Source organism: Equus przewalskii, chromosome 9, assembly GCF_037783145.1.
Source record: "Equus przewalskii isolate Varuska chromosome 9, EquPr2, whole genome shotgun sequence".
NCBI classification, from domain to species: domain Eukaryota; kingdom Metazoa; phylum Chordata; class Mammalia; order Perissodactyla; family Equidae; genus Equus; species Equus przewalskii.
Window position 1 is genome coordinate 82,971,104 of NC_091839.1, and position 27,961 is coordinate 82,999,064.

At 46.5% G+C, this 27,961-nt stretch overlaps 1 protein-coding gene across 6 annotated transcripts in view; it reads left to right on the forward strand.

The window, feature by feature from the left end:
* Positions 1-27,961, forward strand: part of ARFGEF3 (ARFGEF family member 3) — a 146,368-nt gene that overhangs the window by 91,030 nt on the left and 27,377 nt on the right. For all 6 annotated transcript variants that reach the window (XM_070557324.1, XM_070557325.1, XM_070557326.1 and 3 more), the window contains 12 exons: positions 1,847-2,013; positions 3,227-3,392; positions 4,864-4,971; positions 5,297-5,512; positions 5,668-5,778; positions 7,428-7,578; positions 8,713-9,033; positions 10,704-10,837; positions 12,871-13,016; positions 14,579-14,758; positions 22,434-22,578; positions 23,871-23,993. In XM_070557324.1, the coding sequence (XP_070413425.1) occupies positions 1,847-2,013; positions 3,227-3,392; positions 4,864-4,971; positions 5,297-5,512; positions 5,668-5,778; positions 7,428-7,578; positions 8,713-9,033; positions 10,704-10,837; positions 12,871-13,016; positions 14,579-14,758; positions 22,434-22,578; positions 23,871-23,993 (1,968 nt within the window). The remainder of the gene's footprint in view (positions 1-1,846; positions 2,014-3,226; positions 3,393-4,863; positions 4,972-5,296; positions 5,513-5,667; positions 5,779-7,427; positions 7,579-8,712; positions 9,034-10,703; positions 10,838-12,870; positions 13,017-14,578; positions 14,759-22,433; positions 22,579-23,870; positions 23,994-27,961) is intronic.

The following is a 27,961-nucleotide window of genomic DNA, read 5'->3' on the forward strand; positions in this document are numbered from 1 at the left end:
GTCTTCTTGGGATAACACGTACGCTTACTCCCACCAAAACACGTCTACACTGTTCTCAGTGTGGCAAAGTTCTTGATGTTTGTTTGGCTTCAAAAGCCTCTTCTGGTCCATATCGTCTTACTAGCATATTTGCTAAGAAATTCGCAGGTATGGAAGTAAACATTCCAGTTACAATTTGTATTTCCCACTTATTCAGTAATCCCTGAAATTTTTTACATTTCATGTAGGAGGCAGTTTTTTATTAAGGGATAATTTTAGACATGCTCTGAAGAGCGTATGGGTGTGTGTCGTTTGTGTGCACGTATTTAGGATGGACTGTTCCACCCACACCCCTAAGTCTAGCCTCAGAGTGTTTGCAGGAGCAGCTGCAGCGGGCTGACCGCACCCCCATGAGGGGGACTGACAGGCAGTCTCTCACAGCTGGCTGGCTGGCTGTGAGAGGCCGTCTGGCTAAAGGAGCCCATCTCTAGAGCTAGAGGCAGAATTGTTTGAGGTTTGTTTTTGGTTTTCAGTTAATTTGTAGAAAGCACAAGGAGCCCTTCAAGATGTAAACACTACAAGTATAAAATAATGTTTCAAAAACATTGTGGGGGGGAAACCAATAACCGTTATTTTGTGTATATCTTGAAACTCTCTGTTCATCTGTTAACAGCTTTATTGAGATGTAATTCACATACCATACATGCACCCATTTAAAGTGCTCAATTCAATAGCTTTTGAAATATTACATTGTTGTTTTTTAATTGTAGTAAAATACATATAACATAAAATTTGCTGTGCCAGCCCCCGTGGCCTAGTTATTAAGTTCAGCTCACTCTGCTTCAGCAGCCTAGGTTTGGTTCCCAGGCACAAACCTACACCACTCATCTGTCAGTGGCCATGCTGTGGTGGTGGCTCAAATACAAAAAGAGGAAGATTGGCAGCGGATGTTACGTCAGGACGAATTTTCCTCAGCAAAAAAAGAAAACAAATTGCCATTTTAACCATTTGTAAGTGTACAATTCAGTAGCACTAATTACATTCACAATGTTGTGCAGCCATCACTACTGTTTCCAAAACATTTCCATCATCCCAAATAGAAGCTTCCTTCCCCACCCCTGGCACCTCTGATCCCACCGTCAGGCTCCGTGTGTTTGCCTGTTCCAGGTGCGTTGCGTCAGTGTGTTGCACACTGTTGTCATTCTGCGTCTGGCTCGTGTCACTCAGCAGAGTGTTGTCAGGGCTCTCTGTGTTCCAGTGTGTGCGTGGCCCAGGTTGTGTCTATCCATCCATCTATGGATGGACCTGGCTGCGTCTGCGGTTGGCTGCTATGAGTCGTGCAGTGTGAACATTGGCATCCCAGCATCTGTTCACATCCCGATGGTCAGTTCTTTCGGACGTGTCCTAAGAGTACAGTTGTTGGGTCATGTGGTAGGTCTATGTCCAGCTTTCTGAGGAACGTTGTTACTTTTAGAACAGTTTGTACCTGTGAGTTTCTGCACTAAGCATCTTATGTGCATTATCACCTCTGTTCTCATGGCAAACTTGTTCATTCATGCTTATCATTTACTCAGCAGATATTTTTAAGGGCCCATTATGGGCCAGGCACTGTTCTAGGCGCTGAGGATTCTGTGGGGAACAGAATGAACAAAGTCCCACCCTCTCTTAGATCCTACATATTAGTAGTGATTGCAGACAGCAAACAAATGTCAATTAATAGACAAGACTCTCCCTGCTGGCTGTGGCTGCGCCACGGGAACGTCCTATGGGATGTGCATTCCTCTCAATAGGACTAGTCAGGGCTCTCCCTGCTCGTCCTCTGAGCACATTGTCTGCAGCCCCAGAGCTCGCCTGTTCTCTCTGGCAGGCATGATGCACTCTCCCCGACTGGACGGGAACAGCAGCCTGGGCTTGCAGATGCTGATGAACGCAGACAGCCTGTACACAGCCGCGCACTGTGCTCTGCTCCTCAACCTCAAGCTTTCCCATGGCGACTACTACCGGAAGCGGCCCTCCCTGGCACCTGGCGTGATGGTGAGTGACGAGCTGTGTCTCTGGGCTGAAAGGCCCAGCATCATTGCCCAGAGGGAGACGGCCCAGTAGCTCTGTCCCACTCTGCTCTGGACCAGGTGATGGCTGTGGGGTGTGGAGGACAGAAAAAGGGTTACTGCAAAGGAACAGGAATGCCGTTTGCACTGTGCCTTAAGCCACAAAGCTACCCACCTATCCCCCAAGAGTAGGCACCCCCAGTGCCTGGAAATGGCTACCTGCCCATGGCCCAGTCATTTCATCTGGTGAAATTATCAAGTGCGCACACGTGTAAGACACATTCAAAGACACGTGATCATCATGTTAAGTACCATCAGAAGATAAACAGAGAATGGTCCCCTTTGCTAAAAGTGATGCACACTGTTAGAAAAACTCTTCATTATGCTCCAAAATGTACCCAACCAACTCATGACCCAGAGCTCAGCTTGCTGATGTTGATGAAGGAGCCTCCTCTGAGGTGTGGAGTAGGCAGGATGGGGATCCCTTGAGGCTGGCCCCTTGCCTGAGCAGGCCACCCCGTGGTGTGGCCTCGCATCAGTCTGTGAGCCTGAGCAGGCCGCCCCGTGCTGTGTCCTAGCATCAGTCTGTGAGCCTGAGCAGGCCGCCCCGTGCTGTGTCCTAGCATCAGTCTGTGAGCCTGAGCAGGCTGCCCCGTGCTGTGTCCTAGCATCAGTCTGTGAGCCTGAGCAGGCTGCCCCGTGCTGTGTCCTAGCATCAGTTTGTGAGCCTGAATTCAGGAGCCTGCAGGAAGGGAAGCAGCCATCGCCCCTTTGCTGACAACCTGCACGCTCCCAAGGGTCCATGGTCCTTTATAGCTCTACATCGAGTGTCTCTTGAAACACGTGTTCCTTCAGGGAGTGCAGTCCATCTCCACGGCTGTTGTGGCAGCATATGATGACGCTCTGTCACAGATTCCTGTGCTGTTTCTAATCCTCCCACGCATCTAAGAGTGGAAACGTAAATGCAGTGTCCCTAACCCTCCTACGGGGTCCTTAAAAAGACTTCACAAATGAAAGGAACTTGGTGGAGTTTAGGACTCTCCGTCTCATGTCCCCTTCCCTCGCCCCCAGGCCTGGTCAGTGAGGTTTTGCCTTCCTATAAGCCTCGCCTCAGTCAGGCCTGCGACGTGAAGAGGAGGCGAGCCTGTTGGTCCACGTAGGTTGTATTGGGTCCCTTCTCATGCTGTCTGTCTCTGTAGAAGGAGTTCATGAAGCAGGTCCAGACCAGCGGGGTGCTGATGGTCTTCTCTCAGGCCTGGATCGAGGAACTCTACCATCAGGTGCTCGACAGGAACATGCTCGGGGAAGCTGGCTACTGGGGCAGCCCTGAGGACAACAGCCTTCCCCTCATCACCATGCTGACTGGTCGGTGGCTTGTCACGGCTCCATGACGCTCCGTGGGGTGGGGGGCTCACACTGCACAGCCCGTCAGAGAAGCAGAAGTGTGTCAAGCAGACCTTGACACAGACCCGCGAAGCTTCCCTGACGGCTGGGGACAGTGCCGGGAAGTGTCCTGGATTCACGCACAAGAGCGCCTGTCCCTTCCCGTGTGAGGCCCTGCAGGGCGCCGTGTGCTCCCTCAGGCTGGGGGTTGCTCAGCCCCCAAGTCTGCTGGTGTGAAGCTGGGGCCTCTTCTGGGATGTGAAGTGCTTTCTGGGCGGAAGCCGGGCTCACTCCTGGGACTCTCAGTGCATTTAGTAGGTGCCTCTGTCGTCCAGTGCTGCTGGGAGTTTGCCAGTGACGTGAAATGGAGGATTTTAAACTGGGCTGTTCCCGTTCCCATCCACCTCGGAGGGCCTTCCTTCCCTTCTTAGCTCACCAGAACTTACAATAATACCAGAGTGCCCAGCAGCCTTGTCTGCAGTGTCCAGAGTGTTTAAAGTCCTGTCAACGATTAGAAATTTCACGTGAGAGCTTAGAGAGCAGCATGGGGCATGGTCATGAGGCACCGTTTTTGGCAAAACAGCCAGGTGCTCCTTGGCCTTGTGGACTTCGGCGCTCAGATTAAGTGTACTCCTTGAGTTCATCAGTCCTGCACCTCACACACAGGAAACGTTATCACTGGATAAATGGCAATTTCTGGTGAGCGTCATTAGACCATTTGACCTTAAGTCAGATTAATTTCCGTGAAACTGGTCTCTTCCCACTTTAGTAGCCGTACAGAGTTCTCTCTGCTTTTTTCCCCAAGTTTTATTGAGATATAATGGACATTTAACATTGTATTATTCTGGGGTATACACCATAACAATTTGACATATGTATATATTGCAAAATGATCACCACAGTAAGTCTAGCTAATGCCAAACCCCTCACTAGTTAGAATTTTTTTTCCTTGTGATGAGAACTTTCAAGATCTACTCTCTTAGCAACTTTCAAACAGATGTGCTGCCAGAAGTCTCTAAGCTTCTTGGAGTTACTGTAAGAATCAAAGATATAATGAAATAATTTTCAAACACCTTGCAAAGAAGTCTCACCCCCTTGGGGTGAGGGTGAAGCTCTAGGGTCGAGGAGTGAACACCTGCTGCCCTCTTCCCGTCCCCTCTGTGCTGCATTCAAGTACATCTGCTTCGACTCCATGGGGGAGATAGCAGAGTTTGTCTTTATTGTTTCAAATATAAAGTATACAATGGGCTAACAGAAGAATGCTCTAGCAGGGAGAGAAAACTGTACTGAATGAATGAAGTAAAATTTTTAGTATTCTGATAAAAGGTTGTTATATACTTGGTACATAATAGATCCAGTGGATATTTGCTGGAAAACATGAGTGTTGTGGTGGCCATTTGTTTTCGACTGGAGTGTTCTAATCAAGGAAAATGTCCCTCTTTTTCCTCCACAGATATCGATGGCTTAGAGAGTAGTGCAATTGGGGGCCAGCTGATGGCCTCGGCGTCTGCAGAGTCCCCTTTCGCCCAAGCCAGGAGAATTGACGACTCCACCGTGGCAGGTAGTGAACATACAGCCTCTCATGGCTACCAGCCATCGAATTCCCCTGTGCCCGCCTTCTCTGCTGACGTAATCAAATCGAGACCTTGTCTCTGCAGAAGTGGTGCCCGGTGGGCCCACTCAGCATCACCCAGCTGATGAGACAGCATTCACTATTTATAAGCACGGAGCGAAACACAGTCCAGGATAATCCAATAAACTGCACTCTCCGTGGTAGCGTTGCACACAGCTCAGGACTGCTAGCCTGACGGTCGGGAACCCCTGTGTCATCCCTGGCCAGGTTGTCCCTGTCTGCGGAATGTGACCCCCACCCCTTCACATTCTAGGTGCGGCGTTTGCTCGCTACATTCTGGTTGGCTGCTGGAGGAACTTGATCGATACTTTATCCACCCCGCTGACGGGCCGAATGGCAGGGAGCTCCAAAGGGCTAGCCTTCGCTCTGGGTGCTGAAGGCCTCAAAGAGCAGAACCAGAAAGAGCGCGACGCCATCTGCATGAGCCTCGACGGGCTGCGGAAAGCGTCGCGGCTGAGCTGTGCTCTGGGTACGCGGGGGTAGTGTGCTGACCTGTGGTTGGGTGTCCCCATGGAGCATGCTAGGAGTGGCTGGAGTAGGAACAAGCCATGGAGAAGGGGCTCTGCTCTGGAAATGGCTAGAGAACAGGCTCGGGGAAGGGATAACCGCTTGTCTTCTCTGCAGGAGTGGCAGCCAACTGCGCCTCTGCCCTTGCCCAGATGGCAGCGGCCTCCTGTGTCCAGGAGGAGAAGGAGGACAAGGAGGCCCCGGAACCCAGTGATGCCATTGCACAAGGTACGTGCCTGCACACGCAAGCAGACACTCACCCCGTTCTAGGTGTGAGACCCAGCATGTTTACCGCTGAGGACGAGGTCCTGCTGGACTGCAGGCTTGGGTCTCTTCTAGTGGCTGACCCCAGAGTGTTTACAGGACATCCCTCTGGAGATAAGAGGCATGTTGACCACTGGCCTCCAGGAAAGAGCTCATGGCAGCTAACGGGAGGCCTGTAGGACACCAGAGGCCCCCCCCCCAAGCTGAACATGTCACACTCTGTCATCATCTGGCCGCTGCTGTGGCTCTTCTCAAAGTGCACATCTGAGGGCCCCGCGGGTTATAGTGGGGAGGGCATAGGGGCCAGTTTTCTGAGTGGGGGAAATGAAACGGAGGGAGGGCCTCACTGAGAGGAGGCCCGGGAACTGCTCTTGTCAGAGAAGAACCTGAGTTTTGCAAACTCAGGAAAGAACTGGTTCTTGACTTGTTAGAGTCAGTCAGTCAGTGAAGGGGGTGACTATCTAGATGTAAGGAAAGAAAATGCCTTCCTGATGGCAATGGAGATAAACGGCAGGCAGCGAACAGGAGAAATGAAAGCCTGGTCCAGCTTGCCCTGTGCTGTGTGCCAGGTGTGGCGAGGCACCAAAACCATGGGCGCACGTTAGCTGAGGAAAGCAGGTACGTCGATGCTCCTTGAACTTGAGTAACGTACAGAGACTTGTGTGAAAGCAGCTCTCGGACCCCTAGTGTTAACTGAAAATGTATCACAGTTTTACTTAATATATGCAACCATAAATTACATGAAAATCCTTACATTTAAAATTCTTAAAAAGTTATAAAACCAGAATATTCCAATTATTTACAAATTAAAAAAAAATCAATATCACATCCATGAGACAAATGATGCTTTGCTGAAAGTCGGTTTGCCCCTGAACAGGGATGTGGGTCGGCTTCCTCCATGGGGAGCGAGCTGACGCTCTGGGTTCTAGACCATGGTTCACCTTTCCCACCAGACTCATCTTCCAGTGACCTGAAACCTTACTCGCGGTGAACGTTGTCATTCGGCCTTGCCTGGGCCGTGTGCGTAGTTGACATCTTAAGTCACCTTCTGCATCCTTTCTCATTAGTTATCACAATAAAAAAGTGTTACTGGAGGATCACAAATATAAATGTAAACTGAGAGTGAAGTGACATGGTAATTTCAGTTACAGAGCTGTCCTCACGGCACTCAGAGTGAATGTGCACGTGTTCAGACGGTCATCGTCATGAACAGATGACACAAAATAAACCAGAGGGGACTCACAGACTGCCAAGAATTCCTCCTCGTTGTCAGCTCAAGCACACAGGCAGGGAGGCTGTGGACACGGATGGCTTTGCCGGGCTTTCACGGCTGGGTGAAGCCCATCCGTACTGTTGTGACTGACCCAGAACCCATGGCTGGGCCTGGAAGGAACCTGCCTCCCCGCTCAGGATGCATCTGACTTCTGAAGCTGCCCAGCCAGGGCCCCGGCATCTGTGGGTCTGGCGGAGCCGCAGGGACCTACAGTGAGGAGCTTCTGCTGGTGACGTCAGTGGCGTCTTCTGCTTCTGCCCTTGCAGACAGCGCATTCTTTCCCTTTCATCCTTTCTCTCTCTTTTTCTGGGACCATTATTTTAATGTCTTTCTGGTGCAGTGAAACTAAAAGTGGAGCAGAAACTGGAGCAGATCGGGAAGCTGCAGGGCCTGTGGCTGCACACAGCCCACGTCTTGTGCATGGACGCCATCCTCAGCGTGGGCCTGGAGATGGGAAGCCACAACCCGGACTGCTGGCCACACGTGTTCAGGTACGTGACAGGACCCCGCCCAGTCAGCCACGCGGCCCACAGTGCCCCTAAGATGAGCACATGTGGCAGCTCCGTGGGCCTCCTGAGACTGGGGCAGAGGGACAGCCGGTAGGGTAGACACGCAGCACCTGCAAGCTGCTTCTCACCCTCCTCCTCAGCACACGCCTGACGCCTCGGCTGAGCTCGGCCCGTCAGCAGGGGTAGGCAGTCGGGAGCAGGCACGGCCTGTGGCAGGGCCCTGCGTGTGCATCTTGCCCCGGGCGGCTGCTGATTTGGGTTCAGTTTAACATCCTCAAAGCAAATACAGTCGTAAACGTTTGTCTACTCTCAGAGAGAAGCACCCAGACCATTCAGGGGTTGAAAGCCCACCTCGAGAGGGCAGTGGAGGAGCCAGGATGAGTCAGCCAGGAGTAGGAGGGGCTTAATGTGGAAGCTCGCCCACTGCCCTCACAGGCAGAATGGGGAAAAGAAGAAGACATATTGTACTGAGAGCCTAAAATTACTGACAGACTATCAGAGTGTACTACACAGGCCGTTCTTTACAAGGGGCCCAATGTTCTCTGGGATGAGCCATCTTAGTCCAGGCTCTGTTGGAAGTGGGCAGCTTCCATCCGTTGTGGCCCTTCTCTGTGTTTACATGATTAGGGGACCCCCCCCCCAGCATTAGTTACCTGGGGCTGGTAGGACCTGGCAGGCTGGGCTGGGCAGAACCCCTGAGTGGGCCCCTTTGTGTCAGCCAAAGACACACTCACTGGGCGTCTCAGAGTAAGGAAGCACTTCCTGAGTCGTCATCAGAGCCCTGGAGAGAGAGGGAGAGGGCCCCCTTGGGAAAGCTGCTCAAGCAGCCGAAGTACGGGGAAGCCGTAAGCTGTCCAGGGTGGAACTGGATGGACAGGGCTTCGTGACTCACTTCTTTCCCAGCTCAGGGTGAGAAAATCAAGGATCCTTACTCAATTCTAGCCTGTCTGGTCCAACTTAAGAAAATACGCGTAACGAGGGGAGAGAGGGTGAGAGAGAGGGTGCAGAGGCTGGGGCGAGAGGGAGGAGGGAGGGGTGGGAGGACTGCAGAGTCAGCCAGTGCCTTGTGGCCTGGCTGGGCCGAGGCTCCTGACCCGCCTGTCTGTGCCTCTCCAGGGTCTGCGAGTATGTGGGCGTGCTGGAGCACACCCACTTCAGCGATGGCACCTCCCAGCCGGCTCTGACCATCAGCCGGCCCCAGAAGACATGCGGAGGCTCTGAGCTCCCTGGGGCCCCGCAGGGTGAGAGTGCGTCCCCAGAGCAGAGCCAGGAGCAGGAGATCCCGCTGAGCCTGGCCCCAGCCCTCCAGCCACTCTCGGTCCAGGAGCTCGTCAGCGAAGGCCGCCGGGGCCGGGCCTCTGACTTCCGCGGCGGCAGCCTCATGACAGGGAGCAGTGCCGCCAAGGCCGTGCTCGCGCTGTCCACTCAGGCTGACAGGTGCGCCATCGCCTGGGCAGCCCCACCCCAGCTCCTCTAGTCTCAGGTCACTCCCAGGACAACCATCTGTTAGTGGTCATTCAGACCTCTTGCTTCTTTCAAACTTGCTGCCCCACCATGCCCCACACTGAGAGCAAGGGACAGGAGGCTCTGGAGGCAGCACAGGCTGAAGCTGCACTCTTACTCCTGTCTCCAGGCGCCTCCACCTCCCTGGGCCCTGATTTCTTCCTCATAAAACAGGGTCATAAAGGGACTCTCACACAGGGTAGCCATGAAGTTTAATTAGTATACTTGAAGCACTTGGGAAATAGTAAAAATAGAGCTTGGCAAATAAAAGTCCACTGTGTTTTGATCATTAATATTTTGAAACCCAAGAGTGTGGTGTATTATGAAATGGTGCCCAACAATCACGTTAAGGTTGAGAGAAAAATGAGCAACACCCGCAACTGTTTGGTGACACTTCTTGATGTTGAGAGTGCTCTTGGTCACCAGTCCCATGTGGTGCCGCCTCACGCTGCTCCACACGCGGTCGTTTGTGCGCCAGGCTCCCAGCACAGGTGCTGGAAGTTTGCACGGGGGCCAGCAGGCCATGGAGAGGTGGGAGGAGCACTCGCTGGCTGGGTTCAGAAACTCACTTCTTTCCTGGCTCTGGCACCGACTGCTAAGGGCCACATCTGTGTGACTCGTTGTCTGGAGACAGGCTTCCTCTGCTAACACAGCGCAGTAGGACCTGTCCAACTCATGCAGTAATCCCTTCTCCTGCTCATCCAAAGGTTACTGGGACCCAGAGACCAAATGGTGTTAAAATTGGAATTGTGAAACAGCAAGAATAATGTGTTTGCTTCAGTAATTGTGAATGATTTCTCTGCTGATTCCCATCAGACACTGTCCCTTGCCCAGCAGTGGCACCCCACAGGGCTGCCGCCCCTCTGCTGGCACCACAGATTGGGGGATGGCAGTGGGAGGCTGCTCGCCTTGCTCCCCATGAGGCCATCTGAAGTGTTGCCCGATCCCAGCATCTGGTTCCAGGAGCCCCTGGTCCTCTGAGCCCAGCTGCCCGCACTCACCTCCCCCTCCGCACTCCCTGCTGAGTGGAGAACAAAGAAAGCCTGCAAGGCCCATGCTGTTAGGAGGGGCATCTGAGTTCCCACCTGTCAGGGCTGCAGGCGCCTGAGGCAGAGGGGGTGCACCGGGGGCCCACAGGACACCATCTGCTCAGCCCCTGTATCCTCCTCAGAGACAAGCCCAACATTATTCTCACAGTTGAGGCCCAGCAGAAGCCTTGATGAGCGTACTGGGTTTTTCTTTAATATACCTATGAAACTGAGGCTGATTCTCAGGATTCCAGTCTTAGCTACTCAGTTTCTGGGAGCAATTCTTTGCCATCTTCCAGCTTCTTTCCAAATGTCTTGTGAATGCCTGCTGTGGCTGACCTGGGCCACGGGGATACAAAGCATTTTTTTTAAAACATGGTCTGTGCCCTTCAGGTTAAAATCTCGTCGTTAGAGCACATTTTAGCCAGTAATAATAGGTGTAAAAATACTGTACATTTCTTCACAGTGTTTACACAACATTCTTGTTAATCACTACTAACAAAATTACCATAATCATTCTGCCGTATGGACTTTGCTGAATTGTTTCCAAATAACAGATCTTTTTGTTTCATCCAGGCTCTTTGAAGATGCTACGGATAAATTGAACCTAATGGCTTTGGGGAGTTTCCTTCACCAGCTGAAGAAGGCGTCACAGTCCCAGCTATTCCGTTCTGTCACAGATACTGTGGATTACTCCCTGGCAATGCCAGGTAATTCTTTCCCTGAAGAAACCGTGCCAACAGATTAGGAGGGAAAGCCCAGACCTGTGACAGGAGCAGCTGAAGACTTAATCCGCGTGCCCTTTGCACACAGCCATGTGGCCGAGTTCAGGGGCAGATGTGTCCTCCGGTTTAGGTGCGACAGGTGGGGCAGGTCACTCTGGTAAGTGGACGTGCTGCTGCTGCTGCAGGTGTTGCCTGGGGCTGCGCCAGCTGGTTCCACTCACTGTTGTGCTTGTGACACAGAAGGTGTGTGGCCACTCGGGTGCAAATAGCTTCGCGAGAGGGTGGGAACCCTTCATGTCACAAACCACCCCACTCGCCTCAGTCCAGCCAGCTTGCAGGAGCAGCTGCTGATTGCAGAAGGGATGGGTCAGGAGCCAGATGCACAGATCAGCAGAAACCTGGTGCCACGCTTAGAAGAACTGCTGTCAGGACGAATCCCTTTCATGATGGGTCGGTGCCACTGTCTTCACTCAGGAGGCCAGGGGAGAGGGGAAGCCCTCAGGAAGGCCAGCCTGTGGAGGAGGGAGCAGGGTTGTATGAACTGCCCAGGGTTGCCCTCAGATGCAGCTGTCCCTCCACGACCCGGGTGGTTGTGCTGAAACAGGGAGCACCTGGTCCTGGTGAGCTCAGGCAGAGGCACAGAGCCACGTGCCGGGATGCCCGTGGTGGTAGGCTGGATTGCACAACTCCTGAGGTCCCCTCCATGCCTACGAATCCGAAGTTCTAAGTGGGATCGCTTTGGCCTTTTGATCCTAACTGCAGATTCTGATGTGAGACATGTGGTCCTTGCCTGCTGATTTTTAATACACTTCAGAACCTGAGCTACATAAGCCTTCCCCTGGCCCGGCAGACTTCCCAAGCCCCTCCAAGCCCAAGCCAGCCCTCACAGGCTCTTGCCCTGGACAAGTCAGCAGGCTCTGGGCTTACAAAGGCGAAGTGCAGGGTCAGGAAGAGGCAGACCTGGGGGAGGCAGCATTGGCCCTGCAGGCAGTTGGATGCGAGTCAGATCCTGCCTCCTCCACCAGCTGTGGCGTCACAGGCATCCTAAGTCGTTTCTCTTGTCTGGCATTCAATTCTCTAATCTGTAAAGTGACAATAATTGCATTTACTTCTTCAGATTTGCTTTAAAAATTAAAGTAATGAAAAAGGGAGAGAAGCAGCACAGCATCTACCACAGAGCACACACTCAGTAGAGCCGACCGCTGCTGCTCCGTCATTTTGAGGTGTGAGGTTTGTTTGATGTGCAAGAGTAACAGAGAGGAACATTCTGGTTGGAAGAGCCTGATGATGTCAGCATTCTGTTGGCAGTAGAGAAGCCGGGGGACGTGAGCAAGAAAGGAGTAGAGAAGACTAAGGTGACAGGCAGAGAAGCAGCAGGAGATCAGAGCAGGGGAGGACTGGACGGAGCAAGGCAGGGCAGTCACTGGGCAGCGCAGCCTTCCACGTGGCGAGGGTTTCAGCAGTGCCACTGGGGGTTGGCAGAGTGGATGATGACGGTGAGGGACAGCAGTAATGACAGGAGCTGAGAGCGCGAGCCAGTTAGTGTGTGCCAGGCCCTGTGTGAAGCACTTTAGGAATATTGACATTTAATCCTTGAAGTAACTTTAAGAAGGAGGTCTTGTTACCCCAACTTTCACAACCAGAAACTGAGGATTTGGAGGGGTAAATGTCTGGCCCAATGTAACCCGGGCTGCAAGTGGTGGAGCCAGGCTCTGAGTCTGGTAGCCTGATTCCCCAGCCCTCCCCCAGCCACTCGGTTGTTCCTCCTCCTCAGCAGGCGTTGTTCACGGCAGCACTGGGGACAGTGGTGGACAGGAGAGGCGGACCCTGGCCTTGGTGAGTGAACCACCTGGTCTTTCTTAAGTCCAGGGTCCTCTCCTGTCTTGACTGGCCCATACCGAATGATCCTACTGGTCTGAGGATAGTTGTTTGATTTTCATCCTCTCTCTGTGCTTGAACAGGTTGAACTGTTTCTGAGTTTGGGCTTTATGGCTGTTAATGGTCTTGCCTTCCTGTAGGAGAAGTTAAATCCACCCAAGATCGAAAAAGTGCCCTCCACCTGTTCCGCCTTGGGGATGCCATGCTAAGAATCGTGCGGAGCAGATCACGGCCCCTGCTACACGTGATGCGCTGCTGGAGCCTGGTGGCCCCGCACCTGGTGGAGGTGAGCAACTGGAGACAGGCAGCTCAGGGCACTCCTGCAGCACAGCCAGCACAGGGCCTCCAGTCAGGTGGGACCACAAAGAAGTGAAGAGGTCCCCACCGCCTGGTCGCTAACAGTTCTCTGATTATACGTCATGGCCTCTGAAGAATCACCCCAAAGGGCAGCACTGCCTGGCCTCGCTCACACCCTCCTTCTCTACAGTTGTGTGACTTGGCTCGGTGGCCTGCAGCCAGTTTTCATTCTTTATGCTCTGGTATCAGCCTGAGTCTGGAGCTTCATTTCTATCCATGAAGACCACCATGCCTTCTGTTCCTCCTAGTCTCTCTTTTTCTAATAGCTAAATATACTCTGGGCAGTACCTTCTATGTAGGGGAACCATATGTCCTGGTTTTCCCAACAAAGTCAGTACCAGTACCCTGTTCACTCTCCAGAGGAGGGCACTTCTTGATAAAATGTATGGTTACTCTCCCTCTAAGCGTCTGAGCATGTGGTGACTGGCTGCGTCTAGGCAGAGGGGAAATTACTGCCCTGTTTCGCAGTAATACTATTCTTAAAGTCCTTTAGTGCTTATCTGGTAGTGAGATGTCATAAAATAAAGTATTTTTTTGGAACTTAATTCACTAACCTGAGAACATTCTAGTAAGGAAAGGGGGAATAAAATAACGACTTAGTTACAGAGAAACAGTTTGCCAGCTATCGGTTACACTGTAATGAACTACCCCAAAAACCTAGTGACTTAAAGCAACAACTATTTATTTAGCTCCAGGTTCTGTGGGTCAGAATTTAAGCTGGGCTCGGCTAGGCGGTTCTTCTGGTCTGGGCCAGGCTCAGCTGGCCTTATGGTGTACCTGTGGTCCACTGGTGAGTACGAGCCTAGGCTGGGGAGGATGGACCAATGGGCCTCTCACGTGGTCTCATCCTCCGGCTGACTAGCTGTGCTGGTCCACGTGGCGCTCTTAGGATTCCAAAGGAAAGCAAGAGAGCAGACCCCAAGTCAGAACTGCTTTTTAATCCTCTACTTATGTAACATTTGCTGTTGTTCTGTTGTCTAAAGCAAGTCACATGTCGAAGGCCAGGGTCAGTGTGAGGGGACCACTGAGGGCATGGATACAGGGAGCTGTGAACCCAGCAGAGCTTTACTGTGCAATTTCCCCTCCTCCCTGAGGGACACGTGACTCATCTGACCTTCACATGTTTGGGGCGCGGCTGAGAATGAGACCACTGGCAGCTCTGGGACAGGTTCTGGTGTCCTTATAGTCAGCGTGTTCTGTACTACCCAAGAAAACTGTCACGTTACAGAAAAGAAAGAAGAAATTACTAGAAACTCTGATTTTTCCAGAAACATTAAAGTGAAATTGGAGTTGTGTCTGTTCAGTTGGCTAAATTATTAAAAATTCAAGTTAGTATGCTGTTCATCTGTACTAATCTCTTGGAATTCTTTTCCTGTAACAGAATTGCTGCTCCCACCTCCCTGCAGTGAGGGGGTGAGGAAAACCTTCAGAAGGCACATTCTTACTTGCCTGAGGTCCTGATGGTGTTCTGCTCTCTCGTGAATTTTGCAGGCTGCCTGCCATAAGGAAAGACATGTGTCTCAGAAGGCTGTTTCCTTCATCCACGATATACTGACAGAGGTTCTCACTGACTGGAACGAGCTACCTCATTTTCACTTTAATGAAGCCCTCTTCCGACCTTTTGAGCGCATCATGCAGCTGGAGTTGTGTGATGAGGACGTGCAAGACCAGGTCAGTGTGTCACAGTAGTCAGCAGCATCGTCACCATAGCTGGTCTTACTGAGCGCTGACAGGCACTGTTCTGTGAGCTTTGCATATTTAATCTTTCTAATAATCCTCTAGGGAATCTGGGACAAAAAGAGGTTAAGAAATTTAGCTGAGGGGCTGGCCCCGTGCCTGAGCATTTAAGTTCGCACTCTCCACTTCAGTGGCCCACGGTTTCATGGGTTCGGATCCTGGACATGGACTCATCAAGCCATGCTGAGGTGGCGTACCACATAGCACAACCAGAAGGACCCACAACTAGAATATACAACTACATACTGGGGGGCTTTAGGGAGAAGAAGGAAAAAAAAGAGTGGCAACAGATGTTAGCACAGGTACCAATCTTTAAAAAAAAAACAAAGAAATTTAGCTGAGGATACATGACTGCTGATTGATGGAACTGGGATTTGAACCAAGCATGCAACTATACAAGCCTATTCTCTTAACCACTACTATACCCTCTGCTAGGAGATAAATGGTACAGAGACAAACTGAAGACTTCATATCTAGCATGACGGTTGGCTAGGAATGCAGACAGATCCTCTGTCTCTGAAATCTTCTAAAAATGTTAAATAAGCGTTAAAGAATTACTTTGAAGGGGCTCACCCCGTGGCCGAGTGGTTAAGTTCATGCGTTCCGCTGCAGGCATCCCAGTGTTTTGCTGGTTCGAATCCTGGGTGCGGACATGGCACTGCTCATCAAACCATGCTGAGGCAGCGTCCCACATGCCACAACTAGAAGGATCCATAATGAAGAATATACAATTATGTACCGGGGGGGCTTTGGGAAGAAAAAGAAAAAAAAATAAAAAATTACTTTTAAATACACTGACACACTGGCAAGAAAGTAAGAAATACTAAGATGCCCAAAACTAAGTGACAATGGGAAGCAAGAGAAGTAAGCAGAGCTCTAAAACTGGCTTTGCCATGAGGGAATTTGCTGTTATATGAAGTGGAATGTCTGCACTCAATCAAAAACAGTCAGCTCATTAGGAAATAACATGCCATTGAATACAGAAAGGGAAGCGATAAAAGTAGACGCACACACACCTTCCCACATCTCCCCACTGGGGATCCAGATATTGGAGTTATCAGAGACAGACTTTAAAATAACTATGCTCAAATATGTTCAGAAAGATTTAGGATTGAAGGGACTTTGGCTGTGGTCGCATGAAGAAGTTAGTGAATCTTCTCCACAAAAATCAAGTATACAACAAGAAAAAATTGTCAAAAGCAACCACTTATGGAAATTGACCAAGGGCAGACAATAAATTGAGTAGCAGTTATGCTTAAAAATGATTCTTGCCAGAACTTTGGTTAAGAACAGTTGGAATCCGTGACCTCCTGCTGAAGACTGCACTTGTCACGCTTGCTCCCAGGCTGTTGGCAAGAATAGTAGTGTGACCAGTATGGGGCTGATGGGAAAATCAGCAGCTTTTCTGCTGTAAGGGATAGACTTGGTTTGAAGAAGAGGATAAATGACCATTGATTTGTCAACTAAAAGTTTATTTCATTAGGAAGTGGACAAGAGAATCCTACATTTCTGTTAGCTTAAGGTTGCAGTGGTGAACCATTGGGAAACATAACATGAGGCTCAGGAAACCAGAGCTTCGTAGAAGGACTAGATAAGTTGCTCACACATCCCTGGCTGACTAAAACATGCGCACATGCAGGATAGAGATAGAGATCCCATCAGAAAGTAAAAGACAAGACAGACTCAAGAACTGACTGCACTTTGAAAATTCTCCTCAGCCTACACTCATAGGTTGATGGACAGGATGGGAACTGTAAAGGCTCAAGGTGTTTGAACACAGTCTGCCTGCTTCATCAGCTCATCACTAACCTGTGCAGATATGGCACCAGCACTGGGAAGTCAGGCAAAAACTAAACTGAACAGAGACATCGGTGCCTCACACCATGCAAAGAGATGGATTCCACGGTCTGAGTCCAAGCAGCTTAGTTTAAAAGAAAACTCAGAAAAATAAGTCAGAATCCAGCGTTGCTATAAGATATTATCTAGTATGTCCAGTTTTTAGCAAAAAGATTATGAGACGTGCAAAGAAACAAGAAAGGGTGACACATACTTGGGGGAGGGGAAAACAATAAGTAGAAACTGACTTAGAGTCAATTCAGATGGTGGATTAAGTGACAGAGACTTTAAAGCAGACATTATGTTCAAAGAATTAAAGGAAAATATGATGATAATGACTCAAAAATTGGGAATCTAAGTAGAGAAATGGAAATTGAAAAAATGCAAATTCTAGAGTTAAAAAGGGTAATAAGTGAAATGAAAAACACACTAACTGGGCTTACCAGCAAGATTTGAGATGGCAGAAGAAAGAATCAGTGAACCTGAAAATAGATTAATAGGAAGTGTCCATCCTGAAGATCAGAGAGAATTGAGTTTGACCAAAAATAAAGCCTCAGAGACCTGTGGACAATGTCAAACATGCATGTAATGGGAGTCCCAGATGCAGAAGAGAAAGACAAAGGGATGGGAAAGTGTATTTAGAGGTATGATGGAACTCCCATTAGGATCAACACAAAGACATCCACCGTAGATATGTTGCCGTCAGAAAGCTCAGAGACAAAGCAGGCTTGAGAGCAGCTGCGGAGCGGTCCATTACTGCAGGCAGTGACCAGGGGGCCACCACTGACTGCTCCAGGAGAGTGAAGGCTGGGAGACAGTGTAACAGCTCATCAAAAGGGCAGAAAGAAAAAAAGGTCAATGAGTAATTCTAGAGAAGTTACTTTTCAGAAATGAAGATAAAGTAAAAACGTTCTCTCAAAAATTGAAAGAATTTCTTGCCGGCAGACCTGTCCTACAAGAAACAGTAACAGAATTCCTTCAGACTGAAAGAAAATGACACAAGATGGTAAATCAGGTCCCCAGGAAGAAATGGTACCTATGTGGATAAATATAAAAGATTACATATATATTTTTCTCTTTCTCTTTATTTTAAAAATATAATGTTTAGGGCTGGCCTGTGGCATAGTGGTTAAGTTCGCGTGCTGTGCTTCAGTGGCCCGGGGTTCACAGGTTTGGATCCCGTGCACTCATCTACTCACCAGTCATTGAGAATCACTGTGGAGGCATCCCACATACAAAGTAGAGGAAGATTGGCACAGATGTTAGCTCAGCAGCAATCTTCCTCACAAAAAAAAAAAGTAATGTTTAAAGCAGTAACTTCAATGCTATATTTTTAGATTTATTAAATATAAAAATGTAATGTAAATAACAGCAGAAAGAAGGGGGGGAAATGGAACTGTGTAGAAGCAAAGTTGCTGCATTTTGCCAGAACTGTCAGTATTAACTTGAAGTATATTGTGATAAATTGAAGATGCGTATTGTAATCCCTAGGACAACACCAAGAGAGTAAAACAAAAAATAGATTAAAAATAAACAGAGAAATTAAAGTGGTACACTAAAAATATGTTGAACACAAAAGAAGGTAGTCAAGGAGGAACAGAGGAGCAGAAAACACTTGATACATATGGAAAACAAATAGCAAAGTGACAGCTGTAAGTAGAGCCATATCAATGACAGCATTAAATCTGCATTGGTGAAAAGATGCAGCATAGTTAGTCATTAGGGAAATGCACAAGGAGATACCACTTCAAACCCCACTAGGATGACTTCAGTTGAAAAAGACAGTAAATATGTTCTGGTGAGGGTGTGGAGAAGTGGGAGTCCTCGTCCACCGCTGGTGGGAAGGCAAAATGTGTCACCACCACGCAGAACAGTCTGGCAGTTCCTCAAAAGGTGTATACCCAGCAGAAATGAAAACATACATCCTTTCAAATCTTGTACACCAGCATTCTTAGCAACATTGTTCGTAATAGCCAAAAAATTGGAAGCAGCCCACATTCCCTCAGCTGCTAATGGATAAATAAAATGTGATACAGCCACACAATGAAACATTATTCAGCAGTAAAAAAAGTAAAGTACTGATTAGTGCTACAACATGGATGAACTTTAAAAACATTACGTTAAATGAAAACCGGTCACGAAAGACCACATTTTATATGATTGCATTTATATGAAATGTCCCCTGTAGGCAGGTCTGTAGAGACAGAGAGTAGGTTAGTGGTTGCCTACGGCAGAGGACAGGGTTGTGGGGTGGGAAATGGCTGCCAACAGGAACTGGGCTTTAGGGGGGCTTCATGAAAATGTTCTAAAGTGAGATTGTGGTGATGGTTACACAACTCTGTGAATATGCTAAAACCATGGAATTGTACATTATAAATGAGTAAATTTTATCGTATGTGATTTATATTTTAATACAGATGTTTTAAAAATGTGAATTGACTAAACTATCAAAAGGCAGAAATTGTAAGACTGAATAAAACAAGATACTACAATATGCAATTTACAAGAAACAGACTTTCAATTCAAAGATAATTTGAAAGTAAAAGGATTGAAGATGATTTGCTGGGCAAACAGTAATCTTGAAAGAGCTGGGGTGACTGTATTAGTGTCAGGCAAAATAGACATTAATATGAGAAATATTACTAGAAATAAAGAGGGACATTTAATAATTGTGAAAAGATCAATATATGAGGAAGACATATCAGTTATAAATGTATATGTACCTAACAATAAAACCTTAAATAGACATGAAGCAAAAACAGAATTGAAAGGAGAAATAGACAATGTAAGAATTATAGTAGGAGGGAGTAGGGAATTACTGTTTAATGGAGACAGAGTTTCAGTTTGGAAAGAGGAAAATTTTTCTGGATAGTTGCTCAATAATGTGAATGCACTTAATGCCCTTGAACTGTATACTTAAAATGGTAATTTTGCGTTATGTATAATTTTACCACAATAAAAAAAGAATTATAGTGGGACTTTTCAACACTCCTCTCAGTAGTTGATAGAACAACTGAACAGTGAATCGGTGAGGATGTAGAAGAGAGACAGCAGTATCAACCAACTTGACCTCACTAACATACACAACACTCCACAACAGAGGAACACACATTCTCTTCAAAGGCACGAGGGGCGTTCTCCGTGATTGATGATATGCTAGACTCAGTACATGTAGTAGAATTGAAATCACACAAAGTACGTTTTCCAGCTACAACCAAATTAAATTCAAAATAAATAACAGAAAGAAATTTGGAAAATGTCCAAATATTTGGAAACCAAACAGTGGAATTCTAAATAGCCCATAGGTCAAAGAAGAAATCACAAGGGAAACTAGAAAATATCTTGAATAAATGAAGATGAAAACACAATGTATCAGAATTTATGGGACGCAGCTAAAGCAGTACCTGGAGGGAAATTGTGACTGCAGATGCTCGTATTAGTAAGGAAGAAAGACTCAAAATCAGTAATCTGAGCTTTCACCTCCAGACGCTGGAAGAAGAGTTCATCCAAGGAAGATGAAAGGAGGACATAATAAGGACCAGAGCAGAAACCAGTGAAATAGGGAAAATCAGTGAAACCAAAAATTACCAAAATCAAGAATGAAAGTGGGAAATTGCTGAAAACCCTACAGAAACTAAAAAAATTATAAGAGAACATTATGAGCAAATTTATGCCAATGAAATAGACAACTTAAACAAAATGGAAAAATTTCTAGAAAGACACAAAGAACCAGAACTTTCAGTAAGAAATAGAAAATCCAAATACCTAGACCTGTATCCAGTAAAGAACTTGAATTAGTGATTTAAAATCTTCCCACAAAGAAAACTCAAGCCCTTTTGGTAACTCAAGCCCTTTTGGTTTCATTGTGAATCTGTAAACTATTTAAGGAAGAATAATACCAGCCCTACAGAAACTCTGTCAGAAATAGCAGAGGAAGAAACACAGGCATACTCATTTTATGAGGCCAGTTTTACTCTTGGTACCAAAGCCATAAGCAGAGAAAACTATAGACTAACATTCTTCATGAATGCAGACCCTAAAACCTTTAAAAAGTTATTAGCCAACTAAATCTAGCAACATATAAAAAAGATTAAACAGTGTGACATACAGAATTTATCCCAGAAGTATAAGGTTGGCTTCACAGCCCGGATTCAATTGATAAAGGGTTGAAACTACATGGTCATCTTAATAGATATAGAAAAAATACTTGACAAAATCCAGCACCCATCTTTAATAAAAAGTACTTTCAAGAGGTGAGGAATAGAAAGAATTTCCTCAGTTGGATAAAGGGCATTTTTGAGACTCTTACATCTGACATCACACTTCATGGTGAAAGACTGATCAAGAACAAGCCAGGGCTTTCCATCTTTACCATTTCTATTCAACATTATAACTTTTACTCATTGTATAAAAAATTAAAGTCCTCCAGATTTGAAAAGAACCATAAAACTGTCTTACTTCACAGATAATACAGTCTTGTATGTAGAAAATCCTAAGAGATTTACAAAAAGTTACTAGAATCAGTGGTGAGTTTAGGAGATCACTGGATATAAGATCAACATCTTAAAAGCAATTGAATTTTATATCTGAGAAATAAATTATCAACAAGTGAAAGTAAGAGAACAATTTCATTCACAAGACCATCAAAAATAATAAAAGATTTAGAAATAAATTTAGCAAAAGTTCAAGCCTTGTGCCCTGAAAACTTTGAAATATTTCTGAGAAAAAGTAAAGAATATTCAAATAAATTATGAGATATACTATGTTCATGGATTGAAAGACAATATTTTTTATATGGCAGATTTCCCCAAGTTGATGAGTAGGTTCAGTGAAATTTTGAAGAAATTAGCAAGATGATTCTCAAATTTACATGCAAGTGCAACGGGATCTAGACTAGAGAAAACAAATTTGAAAAAGAAGAACAAATTTGGAGATTTTACAACACCTGATTTAAAAACTTCAGTAATCAACACTGTGTGGTATTGGTGTAAGGATAGACCTATAGATCAATGGAACTGAATGGAGAATACAGAAATAAGTTCTTACGTTTATGGTCAATTAGTTTTTGACAAAGATGCTGTTGCAATTCAGTGGAAGAAGAGGATATTATTTTCAGCCAATGGTGCTTGAACACATGCAATAAAAATGAACTTACACCCTTACTTCTCACCATATGTTAAAAAAAACAATTCAACGTGGGTCATAGGCTTAAATGTAGGAGTGAAAACTAAACATTTCTACAAAAAAGCTTAGGAGACAATCTTTGAGACTTGGGTTCGGCAAAGGTTTCTTAGAAACGACACCAACATGATCCATGAAAACAAAAACTGATGAATTGGATTTCATCAAAATTAGAAACTTTGCTTTTCAAAAGACACCATTTAAAAATAATAAAAAGACAAAACCAAAGCTGTCAAAAAATATTTGCAAATCGTGTCTCAGGAAAAATTTGAATCTAGAATGTATAAAAACTCAATAATAAAGAGACAATAATGAGAAAACAAAAACCTAATTTAAAGGACAGCAGCATATTTACAAATATCTGACAAGCATGTGAAAAGTTACTCAGCAACATTGATCATTAGTAAAATGCAAATTAGTATAGTATGGCTGCTGCTTTAGCAGATTTTTGAGTGGGTTTGTCTGGGTTCTGATTTTTCTCTTTCACTAAAATTAACCCAGAAATGGGGAGCAGAGCAGTGCATTGCCCTCCCCAGATATCCCCTGCTTCCTGTAATGAGGGCTTAAGTGCTGCCCGCCTCTCCTCCGCCAGGTCGTCACATCCATAGGTGAGCTGGTTGAAGTGTGTTCCGCCCAGATCCAGTCGGGATGGAGGCCCTTGTTCAGTGCCCTGGAAACAGTGCGCGGCGGGAACAAGGCTGAGGTGAAGGAGTACCTGGTTGGTGACTACTCCATGGGTAAGAGTGTGCACCACTTTTGTATCCTGGAACTTTACTGAGTTCGTTTATTCTCATTTTTTTGGTGGAGTCTGAGATTTTCTGTAGATAAGATCCTGTCGTCTGCAAACAGACAGTTTGACTTCTTCCCTTGCGGTTCGAATGTGTCTTGCTTATGTTTCTTGCTTGGTTGCTCTGGCTCGGACTGGCAGAGGAATGAGAGTGGAAAGATCTTGGGGGTGAGAAGGCCAAGACTGCTGCTGTCTCACTCATGCATCTGCGTTGAGCTCACTTGTAAAGCCCAAGAGAAACACTGTCTGCTTGTTAGTAGGAAGCAGGTATCCTAACACCAGGGTGTCTGAATTAGGGAGGTGGGGTCTGGCTGGAGATGGGTGAGCACCCGTAAGACAGGCCCAGCAGCCAGAGGCATTGTGTCAGTGTCCCCAAGGTCACCCCTACGTACAGACCTGCCAGAAGGACTCAGGGCTCAGCTTGCGGTTAGCATGTGCTGAGGTTCATGATATAGCTCAGGTTCATTGTGGGGCTCACAGCTAAGATTGATCACAGTATCACAGTAAGAACAGGCAGGATCGTAAGGGAAACAGAACCTGGGGTCCCTGTGCAGGCTTCCTGTGTTCTCACCCCCCATGGAGCACACTCTACCCCAGCAGTGAAAATGCAGCAACACAAGTGTGATGTTTCTGCCCGGGAAGACCCATTAGAGACCCAGCTGAGGGCTGGTCACATAGGTACCCTCTGCCTAGCAGGCACCAAAATCCAGACTCCCCAAAGGAAAGCAGGTGTTCAGAATGAACCGTGGTTTGTACAAGCAGTCTAGGCACAGGGAGTCCCCTTATCAGTTACCTGTTGCCTGGGGATATTCTGAGATCCAAGTTCCCAGACGCCCACCGGGGCGGGCCATGCAAGCAGACCTTCCAAGAGAGCAGTCTTAGGCCTCTGCTCACTCTTCTGCGTAGGCCACAGTAGATGAGCACATGCCATCAGGGCTGGTCTGAACCTTCCCTCCCTAGAATTGTGTGCATAGGAGAACTCCAGAGGCCCCTGGTTCACTGCCCTCTCACCCACACACTGCCTCAGCCCCGTGTTCAGCCGGCTCTGCCCTGGTCCCTGCCGAGCTTGCCTGCAGGCAGAACTGAGGAGGAAGACAGGGGAGCCAGGCCAGCTGTCCAGACAAAAGGCCCGGGCCTTCCTCCAGTAGATCTTTTTCTAGGCCCCGTGGGGGTGCTGGGAGTAGGAGCAACCTGAAGGGAGACACTCAAGTGTCTTGAGACTCTCCCATCTTCCTCCCTCAGGAAAAGGCCAGGCTCCGGTATTCGACGTGTTTGAAGCTTTTCTCAACACTGACAACATCCAGGTCTTTGCGGACGCAGCCACTAGTTACATCATGTGCCTCGTGAAGTTTGTCAAAGGGCTGGGTAAGTGGAGACCCTCATGCCTCGAGACAGCTGGAACCCTTCCTGGGTGGCTTTGTCCACACTGCCTGGAGCCTGCAAGCGTCTGGAGAACAAGCAGTGGCCGTGTGTCATGTACTCAGAAGCAGAAAGCTTACTACCCGAGCAGCTCAGATTTTGTCCAGGGTTGCTTTTCGTTGTGTTCATGGGATAATCTTGTAATGAGGCATATTTTCAATCTCTACATTATTTTACTCCAACTTCTTTTTGAATCTTAAAATATTCAGTATTATATTCAGTAGTTGCCTTGTGGTGGAACTACTCTTCTCGATGTCACATAATTAGCAGGCTGAGTTTGAGTTCCCAACTCCTAAACGAAAAGTAAGGATGCCTTCCCCCAGGCCTTATTAATGTAAAGTGTATTTTGGAAGCTCAGAAATTGCCTTTCCTCAAGGCCTCGTGTATTTCGGGAACCGCGTAGCTGATTTTATGTTAATTTAGAAATACTTTAACATGGCGGAGGCATATATGCCTTACCTGCTGTAGCAGATTGTCAGGCAGCATGGGTTTATCTGGATGAAATGGAAGGCAGTGGCAGGCAGTTAAACCAAAAGTCTAGAAGGAACTTAAGTCTTAAAGTTTTGAGAGTTTCACCCTTGAGTGCCATTAGAGCCTAGAGCCTGAGGGTCTTTTATGTAAGGAAAATATAAGGTTTACAATATTATTCTCTCTTCTTGCTAAATAACTGACAATTCTCTCATAAAAGAAAACTGAACACAAAGAGGCTAGACAACTTCATTCACATTCCCCTTGTTTTGGAGCAGGAACAAAATGTAGGTTTCGGGATGGAGGCTGGAGGCACAGGTCTGATCTGTAGACCTGTGGTAAGTGCAGCGACCTCACTCTGCTCTTCTGTGCACTCTGGGAACTAGAGAGATGAGCCGAGGGGCAAGCATGGAAGCCCCTCACTCACCGACATTACTTTCTGGCTTGAGAGGAAGATTTCCTCTGACTGACAGAGTAAGAATTTTATTTTTTTTCAACTCTACTCTGTATTAAATGGAGCTAAATAATTTAGTATCTTAATCATAAGAACACCTTAAAGTGTAAATCTTTGCGTTAGCAGAAAATTCAGGTAACACTCACTCCTCCTTTACTCTCACATGACTGCCACACTCACACTTCTGACACCGGATGTATGGGTTTTTTCCACACCAAGCAATTATCCGTGACACCAGCTAGGTGTCCTACAGTCCAGTTCTGACACTAACCAGAGTTCTCACAGACCCCACAGGTTAAGGGTTCAGTCCTAGGAGACTGCCCCCCATTTCAGATGCCGATTGCAAGTAGTAGGTCCCCAGGTTACCCACAACTTCTGTCTGACTTGGCTACAAATCAGAGGTTCCCATGACCCTTACCCCTTGGATTCAATTATTTGTTAGAACAGCTCACAACTCAGGGAAATGCTTACATTTACCATTTTATTATATAATAGAGGATATGATAAAGGACACAAATCAACAGCCAGACAAAGAGATACATAGAGTGAGGTCCAGAGGGGTCCCAAGCACAGGAGCTTCTGTCCCCATGGAGTTGGGGTGCACCCCCTCCCAGTGTGGATATGTTCATCAACCCAGAAGCTCTCCAAACCCGTGCTTTTGGGATTTTTATGGAGGCTTCATCATGTAAGCATGATCGATCATTAACTTAATTTCCAGTCCTTCTCCTCTTCCTGGAGCATAGAGGGTGGGGCTGAAAATTCCAAGCTTCTAATCATGGTGTGGTCTTTCTAGTGACCAGCTCACATCCAGGAATCCACCAAGCATCATCTCATTAGAACAGAAGACTCTCCTATCACAGGAAATTCCAAGGGATTTAGGAACTCTGCATCAGGAACCAGAGTCGAAGCCCAAATATTAGAACAAAAGACGTTCCTAGTGTTCTCATCACTTAGGAAATTACAAGTTTTAGGAATTCTGTGCCAGGAACCAGGGGCAGAGTCCATATATCTATATAGACAGATAGATAGATAAAATATAATATATATAATAATAATAGTAATATTATATATATAATATATATTTTCTATTATTTCACAGTCTTGTATTTCGTTTAAGAACCATGATTATTGGCATTCTGTTGTTCACTGAACTGTTGAGTGCCTGCAGCATGGGCATGGTGGCCTGGATGCACTTTGGGGACACAAAGATGAATAAAACATGCTTCCTGCCTTTGGGAGGCTCACAGCCTCTTCTGGGAAACAGACACATAAATCAATGATTACAGTTCAGGAAGATGAAGACTTTCATAGAGGCTAAGAAAGCAATCCTGAGAAAAAAGAGCAAAACTGGAAGCATCACAATCCCTGACTTGAAAATATACTACAAAGCTACAGTAATCAAAACAGCATGGTACTGGTACAAAAACAGACACACAGATCAATTGGATGGAATTGAAAACCTGGAAATAAAACCACACATCTACAGACAGCTAATCTTCAACAAATGAACAAAGGAGCCAAGAGCACATAGTGGAGGAAGGAAGATCTCTTCAATAAGTGGTATTGGCAAAACTGGACAGCCACATGCAAAAGAATGAAAGTAGACCATTATCTTACACCATACACAAAAATAAACTCAAAATGGATCAAAGACTTGCTGGTAAGACCTGAAGCCATAAAACTCCTAGAAGAAAACATAGGCAATACACTCTTTGACATCGGTCTTAGCAGCATCTTCTCAAATACCACGTCTACTCAGGCATGGGGAACCAAAGAAGAAAATTAACAAATGGGACTACATCAGATTAAAGAGCTTCTGCAAGGCAAAGGAGATCAGGAACAAAATGAAAAGACAACCCACCAACTGGGAGAAAATATTTGAAAATCATATATCTGACAAGGGGGTCATCTCCAAAATATATAAAATACTCATACAACTCAACCAAAAAAAAAAAACAACTCGATCAAAAAATGAGGAGAGGATATGAACAGACGTTTTTCCAAAGAAGATAAACAGATGGCCAGTAGGCACATGGAAAGATGTTCAACATCACTAAACATTAGGGAAATGCAAATCAAAACTACAATGAGATATCACCTCATACCTGTTAGAATGGCTATAATTACCACGACAAAAAATAACAAATGCTGGAGAGGTTGTGGAGAAAAGGGGCCCTCATGCACTGCTGATAGAAATGTAAACTGGTACAGCCAGTGTGGAAAACAGTATGGAAATTTCTCAAAAAATTAAAAATAGAAATACCGTACGACCCAGCTATCCCACTGCTGGGTATTTATCCAAAGAACTTGAAATCAATGATCCAGAGAGATTTATGCACTCCTATGTTCATTGCAGCATCATTCACAACAACCAAGATGTGGAAGCAACCCAAGTGCCCCTCTACAGATGAATGGATAAAGAAGTTGTGGTGTATATATACAATGGAATACTACTCAGCCATAAAGAAAGACAGAATCATGCCATTTTCAACAACTTGGATGGACCTTGGGGGTATTAGGTTAATGGAAATAAGCCAGATAGAGAAAAAGAAACACGACACGATTTCACTCATATGTGGAAGATAAACAAGCATATGGATAAAGAGAATAGATTAGTGGTTACCAGAGGGGAATGGGGTTAGGAGGTAGGCAAAAGGCATAAAGGGGGCAGATATGCATGGTGACTGATAAATAATGTACACCTGAAATTTCACAGTTATAATCCATTATGACCTCAATAAAATTTAAAAATGTTTTAAAAGCCTGCTAATCCCTCATCTAAAACATAGGAAAGGTTTATGTTTTCTTTTCTTTTTTTTTTAAGGAGAAATATACCTCTTTATCTGCTTCTAAATTTTAATGCCTAGTAATTATGTCTCTTTACCCGCAGAGGGGTGCTGGTTGCTATGATTGTAGACAGTTAGAAACAGTGACAGTACTCTGGAATGATTTTATTAAAAATATAGAAATAGATTTGTAACATGAAAAGAAA